Source organism: Coregonus clupeaformis, chromosome 14, assembly GCF_020615455.1.
Source record: "Coregonus clupeaformis isolate EN_2021a chromosome 14, ASM2061545v1, whole genome shotgun sequence".
Classification (NCBI taxonomy): domain Eukaryota; kingdom Metazoa; phylum Chordata; class Actinopteri; order Salmoniformes; family Salmonidae; genus Coregonus; species Coregonus clupeaformis.
Genome location: NC_059205.1, coordinates 36,631,309 through 36,644,473, shown reverse-complemented (window position 1 = coordinate 36,644,473; position 13,165 = coordinate 36,631,309). Strand labels below are relative to the sequence as shown.

At 41.1% G+C, this 13,165-nt stretch overlaps 1 protein-coding gene across 1 annotated transcript in view; it reads left to right on the top strand.

Moving 5' to 3' along the window:
- The first annotated feature begins 2,911 nt into the window (after positions 1-2,911).
- LOC121580951 (potassium voltage-gated channel subfamily B member 2-like) overlaps positions 2,912-13,165 on the top strand; it is a 40,487-nt gene continuing 30,233 nt past the window's right edge. Inside the window, exons 1-2 of the mRNA XM_041896176.2 lie at positions 2,912-3,292; positions 4,714-5,412. Coding sequence (XP_041752110.1) covers positions 4,834-5,412 — 579 coding nt within the window. The 5' untranslated portion in view covers positions 2,912-3,292; positions 4,714-4,833. The remainder of the gene's footprint in view (positions 3,293-4,713; positions 5,413-13,165) is intronic.

The following is a 13,165-nucleotide window of genomic DNA, read 5'->3' as shown; positions in this document are numbered from 1 at the left end:
TTAGTCATAAATGTCATGAAACATTGCTTTTCAATTGATGATAGGGTAGGAAGGTATTTAATTTAGTGGCATTTTCTACTGTCATTTCATATTTTATTGGGGCAAGGCAAGAGTCAATGGAAAATCAGACAGATTTGTTTAGTGGTAATGTAAGTACGCCACTGGATTGAACGTCAAACTTTGTCAATGCAAAATCATGTTCTTACAGAAAACAGTAGTAGCTTATATGCTTATACTGTATCATATTTTGTTCTCTGAATAAGCAACCTACCCCATCTTGTGGTCACTTTTGATACAGCTATTTCTCTTCCCCATTATGAAGTCATCAATGTCCCCATGGGCGAACAGGATCTTCTTGGCTTCATGGAAATGTTAACTACGTATGCACCTCAATTACATTTTAGTCATTTAGCAGACGCTCTTATCCAGAGCGATTTACAGTTAGTGAGTGCATACATTATTTTATTTTTTTTCATACTGGCCCCCCGTGGGAATCGAACCCACAACCCTGGCATTGCAAACGCCATGCTCTACCAACTGAGCTACATCCCTGCCGACCATTCCCTCCCCTACCCTGGACGACGCTGGGCCAATTGTGCGCCGCCCCATGGGTCTCCCGGTCGCGACCGGCTACGACAGAGCCTGGATTCGAACCAGGATCTCTAGTGGCACAGCTAGCACTGCGATGCAGTGCCTTAATAATAATAATAATATGCCATTTAGCAGACGCTTTTATCCAAAGCGACTTACAGTCATGCGTGCATACATTTTTTTTTGTGTATGGGTGGTCCCGGGGATCGAACCCACTACCTTAGCGTTACAAGCGCCGTGCTCTACCAGCTGAGCCTTAGACCACTGCGCCACTCAATGATACTGAATGGAAAATCTTTATGCAAAATGCAACCAAGTAAGCCTCGTTGTTGCAGGCCATTAAACATTTGGTGAAGTAAAAAATGTATTTTAACTCACATTACACGATCTGACATAATGGTAGGCAACGTTTTAGGCTTTAAATGAGATATGTACTATTTTCGAAGCCTTACTGGACGAAGAGCCGTTTGGGAGCCAAATTAACGGCTCTTTTAGTTGCCAAATGAGACGGCTCACAGCAAATACTCGGAATGCCCATCACTGCTTAGCTGAGGATCCATCTACTCCGTTTTATTTTATCGAGACGGAGTTTAGTTTTGATAACTGGTCGCGGTAATTGTGGTAAATCTCTCATTTAAAGCCTAAAACGTTGCCTACCATTATGTCAGATCGTGTAATGTGAGTTAAAATACATTTTTGACCAAATTATTAATGGCCTGCAATAACAACAAAAAAGTACGCACTGAAAAAATGAGGGCGGACCGGAATGAGGCTCTCTCCTCACTATATTTTGTTCCTGCAATGAGTAATTACCATCTTCAGAGAATGTTTTTTTATAATTTAACTTGTACCTATGTTTTTCCTGTAAACCTGCGGTCCTTCTGCAGGGTGCTGAAATTAATACTTTTAATAAAAACTTGTATATAATAGCCTCCAACCACCGATTTTTTCCTCATTTGTGTTGCTCAACTCACCGCGAATGTGCATGTGCCAATTGAGTCTCATCTTACGTGGTAAGTAGCACGAGCAACACAAATCACGAAAGTCGGTGGTTATAGGCTATTCGATAAAAGTTTTTATTAGAAGTATGAATTTCAGGACCGAAGTTGTACAGGACAAACATTGGTACAGGTAAGCGTTTTCAGAATTGACATTTTTACAAGAATTGACTGATGGTGACTTAATGTTGTTGCTAGCAAATCCCGCGACCAGTTATCAAAACTCCACTCCACCTTGATATAGGAGAACGGAGGTGAGCGTTCATCAACTAATCCTTGCTGTGATTACTCCCAGAGTAGAAAAGGCCCCATGCTGTAGGCTACTCTTTGCCACTTGGCAGGACCCTAGTGTTTGGGCAGAGTCAGGCTGCAGTCTCATTAATATGACTGACTGGTGGGAGGAGCCTGTCAGCCGCACATTCTCACTCACCTCATAGCTAGTAGCCTTTAATTCCTCTTGATAGCAAAGTATAGGCTAGTATGAAACGCTTTACAGGGAAACATGACAACACTGTGACAATAATATTTGGGAAGCATGTTATTAGTATGTCTATGTTTCAGTACCATTAGTCAGTGCCCACTGAAATTACATGGGAACAACGTCGATTCAACCAGTATGTGCCCAGTGGGTGGATTGTTTCGTTCTTTAGTTTTCTTCAGTGTTATGTTCTCTTAAATGACCAAATTAGATTTAGGCATCCAGTGTTGGCCTACCCTGCCTCTGTAGCAGGTTGCTGGCAAGATAATACGGACAGGTCATGCTTCCCTAAGCCAAATGACAAGGCACGACCGTTTTTCCAGCAAAGGCTACAGTAGGCTACTACTAGTATGAAAACAGCATTGTTCCCCACACAATGTGTTAGATTTGACTGATAATGTTGGTTTGGTTCTTCTCTAGTCTTCTTGCTCCCAGAACGACTTCTATATAAAAAATGTACTTTACTGATTTCTTTGTAATACTTTATGCTTTATTTTTGTCTGGGCAAGACTAGCCATTTCTGAATAATGTAACACTACATAACTATATGGGGAAAAGGAAGTTATTCTATTCGGTTCTATTCTATTCTATTCCAAAAGTCGAAATGTATAGCCTAACATTTTCAATCAACCGCAAGTGTTTTTTTGTCTTTTTTCTAATCAGTCTTCAGAAAAACTTTGCATGCTTGACTAGACACTAGAAGATTACAACGTGCAACCTCCCTCGTTGACACAGGTCTCGCACTGAGGAGAGTTCGTAGATCTACCCGGGCTCGCTCTCGTTGATCTGGAGCTGTTCTTGGTGATGTACAGCTCAATCCAATTAGTTTTCACCTCCGGGCTGTGTTGCAGCCAGCGGGTTGAAAAAAAGCTTCCCCCTATTACTCGATCCTATGCGTCTTGCTATACAGATAGCCCCATGGTGCGCTCATCCGTTTATTTTTACATGTTCGATATCCGAGGACAACCTCTTTTACCATATCCCCATGGAGTGTGCCATTTGCAGTTTTACTACTGGTAGTAGTATTTTCTCACTACGAGGACGATATTTCTCTGTTTATTTCTAAATGTGACAAAGATAAAATGTGGAAGACATCCTCTACTCCAGTTATAGACGGCTTGCGGTACTAGTCGGATGGGAGGGTAGCCTAATCACGGATAACCTGCCTCTTCAATTCTCTTCGGGGGAGAGGAGTTTGGCTTGAAAGATAGAGTGATACAAAAAGGTAGGCCACGGATTGTTATTAGCCTATATTAGACTGTTTAATTTTTTTTCTGAAATGTTAACTTTTCTTCCTGAAATGTTTAAAAATAATGTCGTCTTATCTTTTAGCCTATCTACATCTCTATTGTTTAGGTTGTGTAAAATGCAAATACGTTAATAATAGCCTAAATGTGAAATAGATTATGTTTGATTACAGTGAAATACAGGATCAGTAAGGATCTGATTACAAGATAAGATGCTTGAAAAGTTCAGGTTACTGAATTTATATGGTATATTGGGTAGGATACCCAATCATATATTGGTTCCATTTGATCTTGAAAGAGGTTTTCTGTGTATTACATAAGTAACCTTGGGGTGATAAAGTACAACTATGTGACCTCTATCAGAATTTACCCTAGGCTATAATCATAAAGTGCAACCCCAGCCTTATTATCAAGACCTATCAAGATAGTTGGGTAAAATTTACCCTCCAAGTGACACATCTACTGTAAATTGGTTCAAACGAGTGCCCTAGAATTTCCTGTATAAATAGCCTGGAGGCTATTATGAAGTCATGAACAGTAGCCTACACTCTTAGAAAAAAAGGTTCCAAACGGTTCTTCGGCTGTCCCCATAGGAGAACCCTTCTTGGTTCCAGGTAAAACCCTTTTTGGTTCCAGGTAGAACCCTCTGTGGAAACGGTTCTACATGGAACCCAAAACGGTTATACTTGGAACCAAAAGGGTTCTACCTTGAACCAACAAGGGTTCTTCAAAGGGTTCTCCTATGGGGACAGACGAAGAACCCTTTTAGGTTCTAGATAGCACCTTTTTTTTCTAAGAGTGTAGCTAAGTGTAATAGGCTACTTGCAGTGGGATTTATGGTTAACTTTAGCCAACACAATCACATTAATGCTTAGGGCTATTGCCTTCAATGCATAGAGCACTTGAATCTTTATTTGATTTGATAAATAATAACTTTTTAGGGTGGTTCTGCAATATCGTGAGCTCACATAACATTTATTTAATGGATTGGCTATATTGTTCTTCCATCCTGGTCTTGGGGAATCACAGGGTGTGTAGGATTTTGTTCCAGCAATGTACTAACACTTGCCTGGAAATCTAGACTGAGTCACGCTAAGGAGCTGAATTCAGTCTGGATTTTCATGCTATACTAACAAACCCGATTCAACTAGTCAAGGGCGTGTTGATTAGTTGAGGCCTACTGGGCCACAACGAGCCTGCACACCCTGTGGGTACCCATGACCAGGATTGATGAGTACTAGTAAGTATATTATGTCACTGCTTGGATGTAGTCATTATAAACTGATGTGGATCTTTTAAAAAACAGGTATTCAAAAATGATAATGCATTCAGATGCACATTTGTCCTCAACTAATGGTAAAATTTGTGTCCCTGTTTTTTTATATATATATTTTTTCAGTTGAAGCCATGGAGAAACCGGTTTGAAGTTGATCTCACATTCAAAGTTGTTGGGCCCATTCCTAATTGAGAGGTCAGTGGATTTGACCTAACCTAGCATAACACCTGAACTGTGACCATCATGGCGGAGAGAGCTAGCTTTGGAATCCCCAAAAGCAACTCACGTCCTGTAGGCTCACTCCCACCAGAGCCTATCGACATCATCCGTACCAAGGCTCGATCCAGAAGAGTCCGCATCAATGTTGGGGGGCTGGTCCACGAGGTCCTATGGAGGACCCTGGACCGTCTCCCCAGGACCAGGCTGGGTAAACTCAGAGACTGCAATACCCACGAAACCTTAATGGAGATCTGTGACGATTACAGCTTGACTGATAATGAATACTTCTTCGATAGGCACCCAGGGGCGTTCTCTTCCATTCTGAACTTTTACAGAACAGGGAAGCTGCACATGATGGAGGAGATGTGCGCCCTATCCTTCGGCCAGGAGCTCGACTACTGGGGTATAGATGAGATCTACCTGGAGTCCTGCTGCCAGGCCAGGTACCACCAGAAGAAGGAGCAGATGAACGAGGAGTTGAGGCGGGAGGCTGAGTCTCTCAGAGAAAAGGACGGGGAGGAGCCGGAAGAAGGCTGCTGTCCAGACAAGAGACAGAAGCTGTGGGACCTCCTTGAGAAGCCTAGCTCTTCTCTTGCTGCTAAGGTAAGACCAAAGCATTGAGTTTAGGCGTACTGACTATGGGTCAGTCCAAATCCATCCCATCCCACGGTGTCATAGCTGCTGCAGGAATCTCTCTATTTGCGCCATTTAAACATAATTTATGATCTTGGTTGCAGTAAAGTAGGGGAGTACTAGAGGGGGGGGGGCTAGACCTCTTAACCCGTTTCCAACTTCAGCGCATTTGCTGGAAAAACTCTGTATGAAGTGAATCTCAATATATCAGATATATGGAATTTGATCAATTAATTTATTAACAGATCTTGTGTCCCACATTGAATGTGTCTTTAGATATCTCTTTACTTCCAACTCAATCAAAACAGTAGAGGAGAATATTGTGCCACCAGCAGCTTAATCCTCTTTTAACCTATGAAGTAATCAGATAAGAAAGAACCCGGAAGATTATCGTTCATGGTTGCTTAGTGCATACTGCTCTGTGTGTTGTACAGTTGGTATGATACATTAAACAAATACAGTATATGAATAATATCACACATACTGTATATTGATGCACAGTATTTAACCAATGCATTTATACTGAACAAAAATATAAACACAAACATGCAACAATTTGAGTTACAGTTCATATAAGGAAATCCGACAATTGAAATAAATACATTAGGACCTAATCTATGGATTTCACATGACTCGGAATACAGATATGCATCTGTAAAAAAAAAAGTAGAGGCATGGATCAGAAAACTAGTCAGTATCTGGTGTGACCACCATTTGCCTCATGCAGCGCGACATCTCCTTCGCATAGATTTGATCAGGCTGTTGATTGTGGCCTGTGGAATGTTGTCCCACTCCACTTCAATGGCTGTGCAAAGTTTCTGGATATTGGCGGGAACTGGAAGACGCTGTCGTACATGTCGATCCAGAGCATCCCAAACATGCTCAATGGGTGATGTCTGGTGAATATGCAGGCCATGGAAGAACTGGGACATTTTCAGCTTCCAGGAATTGTGTACAGATCCTTGTGACATGGGGCAGTGCATTATCATACGACAATGGGCCTCAGGATCTCGTCACAGTATCTCTGTGCATTCAAATTGACATTGATAAAATGCAATTGTGTTTGTTGTCTGTAGTTTATGCCTGCCCATACCATAACCCCACTGCCACCATGGGGCACTCTGTTCCCAACGTTGACGTCAGCAAACCGCTAGCCCACACGATGCCGTACACGTGGTCTCCGGTTGTGAGGCCGGTTGGACGTACTGACAAATTCTCTAAAACGATGCTGGGGGAGGCTTATGGTAGAGAAATTAACATTCAATTTTCTGGCAACAGCTCTGGTTGACATTCCTGCAGTCAGCATGCCAATTGCCCGCTCCCTCGAAACGTAATCTGTGGCATTGTGTTGTGTGACAAAACTGCACATTTTAGAGTGGCCTTTTATTGTCCCCAGCACAAGGTGCACCTGTGTAATGACCATGCTGTTTAATCAGCTTCTTGATATGCCACAGCTGTCATGTGGATGTATTATCTTGGCAAAGGAAAAATGCTTACTAACAGGGATGTAAACAAATGTGTGCACAACATTTGAGAGAAATTAGCCTTTTGTGCATATGGAAAATTTCTGGGATCTTTTATTTCATCTCATGAAACATGAGACCAACACTTTACATGTTGCGTTTATATTTTTGTTCAGTGTAGTTAATTTCAGTATAGGCTGATCAGTTGCTTAATAAGGGACAAATATGAACTCGGGCACCAAATGCCTGTAGTGTAAGGTTAGGTATTATGGTTTGGTATTTATGTTCAAGTTAGTTCTTGGATCTATGTCTCCAGGATTAAGGTCTTATATGAATCTGTCTAATGTGATAAAGTGTTACATATTATTTTGCAGACAGCAGCTTCATTTCTTGTCTTGCATACACAATCCCAATGGTACACCATGTGTACTGTGCTTCCCAGAATTCAGGCCAAGAAAAGCAGTCAATTGACCCATTAGTAACGGTTGAATGTGCATGCTTTTATCTTTGTTTTTACTAGAGTGGGGAAGTGTAATGCATTGTATTCCCACAATTGCACAAATTTTCCTCTCTATGGGCAGAATCTAAAACATCTAACGGTTCACACCACTGCCAACCTCAAATGGTACAAACAGGAGGTTTTCTGAAGAACCATGCTGGAGTTTTAGGGAGAGTAGATTTAGTTCAGCTAATAAACACACATGATACCAGCAAGCGCAGTGTGCAAGTTTTTATTTTATTTTAATAACATTTAGTCACCTAATTCGAGAGGAGGTGCAGAGTGTCTGTTAGGAGTTTTAGGAGTAGGCCTGATAGGAAAAGGTTTTAGGAGGAGGTGGTGGAGGTGACAGATGGTCAGGGGAACCCACTGTTGGCTCACACACTGGTCAGTCCCCATTATCCTGCTTCAGTAAACCGGCAGGACACTCAACAGACTGCACTGTGTTCTATGAACATTGGTTACACGTGTTATGTAGTGGTTGTCTAGGTTCTGCTCAAAGGGTTGGAGTCAGTTCCTGCTCGCATTCATCAGAGAGTGACATCACAGGTCGCTCCTTGTCTAGGCAAGGCAGTAGTTGTACCAGTGGTCACAGCATGTGACTTTGAAATAGGCCTGCATGGAGAAACATGGATAAATGGAGACAAATGCTGAGTTGATTTTGTCAATCAGATGGGCAAATGCCGACTGGGCAATCCTTTTAATTTCATTTTGTCCTTGTGCAATATTTGAGTCACTATGGACATCATGTAATTCAAGCTGACGGGTTCCAAACCCTGAAACATGTTCCACTTCACATACGTGTACTGTATTTATTTCAACTGTAACATTGAAACCTGACTACCCAGAGATTGGTGCAGTACCATCAGATCAAAGGTCTTTGTGAAATGAACTTGGTGATTTGTAACGATTGAGTGAACAGTGAAGTAAGATAGGGCATCCCTTACCCCCCCAATGACGGACACTAAGCCCCCGTTGGCTTGCGGAAGGAAGCACATGGAGCTTAGGGAGTGCTTAAAGCACAGGGGTAATGCCAGGGTGTGTTGCCTCATTTGGCCTGAGAAAGGACATGGAAAAGCATAAGGCACAAGGAAGGACACTAGCTGTGTGCGTCGCCAACTTGAGATACTGGAGGAGCGGCCATGGGGTATACCCGGCCTGTCACAACAGAGCAGTATGTTATGGTTGGCTCCCAGTCAATCATATTTTATGGGTCAGCACAATGACACAGCATCCACTCAAGGCTCTTGTCATTACATCACACACAACTGCTGACAGGAACAGAAAGGAGCCTTGCATTGACCAAATCAAATTACTACTCCAGAAGGAGTGTCAGTCACAATTTCGTGAGGCTTCAATGGATGTTCAATACTGTAAAATATTATTTCCAGTTTATTACCTATAGTACAGTATTTGATTTGGTATATCTATAGAATCGCAATTTTTTATTATGACATTTTTGGAACGGGTCTCAAAATATTTTTGTGTGATTTTCCAATGATACAAACAAACATTAGAAACTTAAGCAAATGTGAGTAACTCCTTGACACAGAGCATGTGTAACTTCCATGTGAGTGTCAGCTGCATACAACCTGCTGTGTCCTGCCCGTACTGGTCACCAACTCCTTAATTACACACAGTTCTTACACTTCAGTCAGTTTTAACATACTTCTATATGCTATAAAAGCCATCAGGTTATCATACAGGTAGGCCTACTATATAATGGTATGTGTTCCTAGTTTTGCTGAGGCCTGGTTGTACGGCTCAGTACTGTAGGGAGTGATGGAAGTGAGACTTAATCTCCTTTGCAGGTTTTACCCAGGCTGCTTCTGCAAATAGACTGTTGCGAAGGCTGCACACCGTCTTGCTCACAGCTAGCTGGGTTTGCAATATGCCGGCCGGCCCGGGCGGGGGTCACGTGTGCGGTAGAGCTGTTAAGCAATTACTGGAGTTGGGTTTGCTGCTGCTATAAGATTAGCAAATGACGTACAAGCAGTCTCCTCTCTTCATGATGAGTTCCTGTTCAGTACTTGTTGAATAGATACAGGTTGAGTGCCCACTGGTTAATTTGAGTTAATGACTGTGAGATAGTGCAGATGGCAGGAGCTTGTCTCCTTATCACGCTCAATTTACTCTTGACGAATGATTAAAAAGCTTGAGTGAGATTCATTTGTCCATTTGCCAGGTTAGACAGAATGCTTGGATACCAGAATCGTTTTTCCCAATTCTGTACTTGATGTGTTGCCTTTTTTTTAAAATTCTATTCTTTCACCCATTTATGTCAATTGACCTTCAATTGGAGCTGAATATGTTATAAGGTCATAGGGCATTTTTCTCAAATAGAGGTACAGGTTTTTCACCTGTAGCTCATATGGCTCAATTGTTGCAATCTGGACATGCACTATAGTAGTATAGGGTTATCTTAGCCTTGACTAGATTGGAATTGTGTGCATGGTGAAATTGTACCCCAAAGTTTTTGCTTCCCCATGATTGTTTTGAACAGAAAATCTATCTCCCACTGAGTGATGTCTGCCTCTCATTCTAAATTGAGAGACATCTTTCAATCCACCTCAATTTACCCACTGGATAGAAAAGGTCAACAAAATTTACATGGGGACCTGGTCAACTCAGAGCAATACTTTATTATCAATTTTCAAATGGAAATTGATTGATTTGCTGTCACAATACCCAACTTAAGTGCTCTTGATATTTTGGGCATTTACTGTATAAATGGGAGTATATTCACACCAAGGATGTTATCCTGTTATTGATATATTGGATGAGGGATTTTGAGTCTTGGCAAGGAAACTGCACCTCTCAGCATAATCCATTTTACCTTCAGATCGTATACCCAAGCATGGCAGTGCGAGGCGCAGGAAAATGCCACAGGCATATGTGTGGTAATTTGCCGCCCTTTATATAACCATTTCTCATCCCTCCTCCCCTCTCCTCTATCTGCAACTACCTTGATATTAAAAGCCACAACTAGTTGATTTTCTATCGCCAGGGAAGCAATAAGCCCATCACTTCTCATACTATGTGTCACTTCATATACAGGATACATTGTGTTGTTAAGTCATTTAATTTAAAATGCCCTTCACATTCCACTATAGTAGCCAGTTGTTAAAATTCTAAGCATGAGCCTTCCCGTTTCTTTTTAGAAACTGCTGGTTAAACCTTTCAAATAATGACTCCCTTTTTATCCCAGATTTATAGCAAATTTGAGAGAAATTCATTCCTTCATTCCATCATGGCAGTGGTCCATCTGGACCTTTTTAGAGCTAGTGTTAATTATCAGTTACGCTCTTGGGTGAGGTTGTTCAATATTACTCAGATGCCAAACAAAGGCGACTTGATTTGTTGTACAGTAGTTTGACCTACTGTAAATTTGATCTTCCTACTTTTTGGAGGGGTGCAGATTGAATGAGTCAGAGATGATCCTCTTCAGTAAACACTGGAAAGTCAAGATAATGCGATCGATAAATGTACTTTAAATGTACAAATGTAGGATCTTAATTTGGAAATGCAAACTTCCCATTGGGCACAAACTGGTTGAACCAACGTTATTTGTCAACGTATTGTGACGTGGAATCTACACAGAAAATACATTGGATTTTTAAAAAAAGTTATCAACTGTTGTTTTAAGGGTGAAATTTAAACCACAGGATTATGTCATCATTGTAACCAATTTTCAACATAGACAAATAAAATATTTTGAATTTGTACCTTTGAAACAACGTCAGATCTTCAACGTTATATCCACTATTTAAAAAAAAAAAACTATAGGCTGGGCAGCACCTCCTTCTGGAGAGTTGATGTACAGCTATTCATTTGGTCTCCCATCTAGGGTTTTAACCAAGCCCAGATTTTATATTTGTCACTGACTACTACCAATGTGCTATTGTGAGAATGATTATTGAGAGACCTCTTAATACTTAAATATATTTACTGTTGCTATCGAACTCATTCCAAAGAGTAGGTTTAACAGAGCAAATGAAATGTAACCATACTGTATAAGTCAAATATCATCAATGATACTATTTAGGCCTATATGGCATTTGCAAAGACATCAACAACCCGGTGTTCAACAAAAAATTGACAATAAACATAGGCCAAGGGTTTCGAGCTTTGGTTGATTTCATAATTTAAGTTAATGATTAATATGTTCGTCTCCATCTCAACCAAAAATCTAATTTAAAGAATAGGAGTAAATCAAGTCTAACGTTATTTAAAGTGCATTTAAAGTTTGATTAGATTTAGTACTATTCTTTAAATCAGATTTTTGGTTGAGATGGAGACGTGAATCCACCATATCAATTATTAATTTGTAGACAAACTGGATATTGAATTGTGTTTGGTTGTCAACGCAACCAAATATCAACATTTGAAGGAAATGTATCTTCTTGGATAGTTCCATCTGTGCCACTGACTTAGTCTGGCTTTAATTCCAGTTTGTCTACAAATTAATAATTGATATGTTGGATTAACGACTCCATCTCAACCAAAAATCGAAGTTAAAGAATAGGACTAAATCAAATGAAATTAAGCTTTAAATGCACTTTAAATAAAGTTTAATAAGATTTTGTCCTTTAACTTTGATTCTTGGTTGAGATGGAGACGTGAATCCAACATACAGTGCATTCGGAAAGTATTCAGACCCCTTCACTGTTTCCACATTTTGTTACATTACAGCCTTATTCTAAAATTGATTAAATAAAACAATTTACTCATTGATCTACACACATTACCCCATAATGACAAAGTCAAACAACAGGTTTTTAGATTTTTTTGCAAATGTATGAAAAAATAAAAAACTGAAATACCTCATTTACATAAGTATTCAGACCCTTTGCTATGATACTCGAAATTGAGCTCAGGTGCATCCTGTTTCCATTGATCATCTTGAGATTTTTCTACAACTTGATTGGAGTCCACCTGTGGTAAATTCAATTGATTGGACATGATTTGGAAAGGCGCACACCTGTCTATATAAGGTCCCACAGTTGACAGTGCATGTCAGAGCAAAAACCAAGCCATGAGGTCGAAAGAATTATCCGTAGAGCTCCGAGACAGGATTGTGTCGAGGCATAGATCTGGGGAAGGGTACCAAAATATGTCTGCAGCATTGAAGGTCCCCAAGAACACAGTGGCCTCCATCATTCTTAAATGGAAGAAGTTTGGAACCACCAAGACTCTTCCTAGAGCTGGCCGCCCGGCCAAACTGAGCAATTGGGGGAGAAGGGCCTTGGTCAGGGAGGTGACCAAGAACCCGATGGTCACTCTGAGAGAGCTCCAGAGTTCCGCTGTGGAGATGGGAGAACCTTCCAGAATGACAACCATCTCTACAGCACTCCACCAATCAGGCTTTTATGGTTGAGTGGCCAGACGGAAACCACTCCTCAGTAAAAGGCACATGACAGCCCGCTTGGAATTTGCCAAAAGGCACCTAAAGGACTCTGACCATGAGAAGCAAGATTCTCTGGTCTGATAAAACCAAGATTGAGCTCTTTGTCCTGAATGCCAAGCGTCACGTCTGGAGGAAACCTGGCACCATCCCTACGGTGAAGCATTGTGGTGGCAGCCCCATGCTTTGGGGATGTTTTTCAGCGGCAGGGACTGGGAGACTAGTCAGGATCGAGGTAAAGATGAACGGAACAAAGTACAGGGAGATCCTTGATGAAAACCTGCTCCAGAGTTCTCAGGACCTCAGACTGGGGAGAAGGTTTTCCTTCCAACAGGACAACGACACTAAGCACACAGA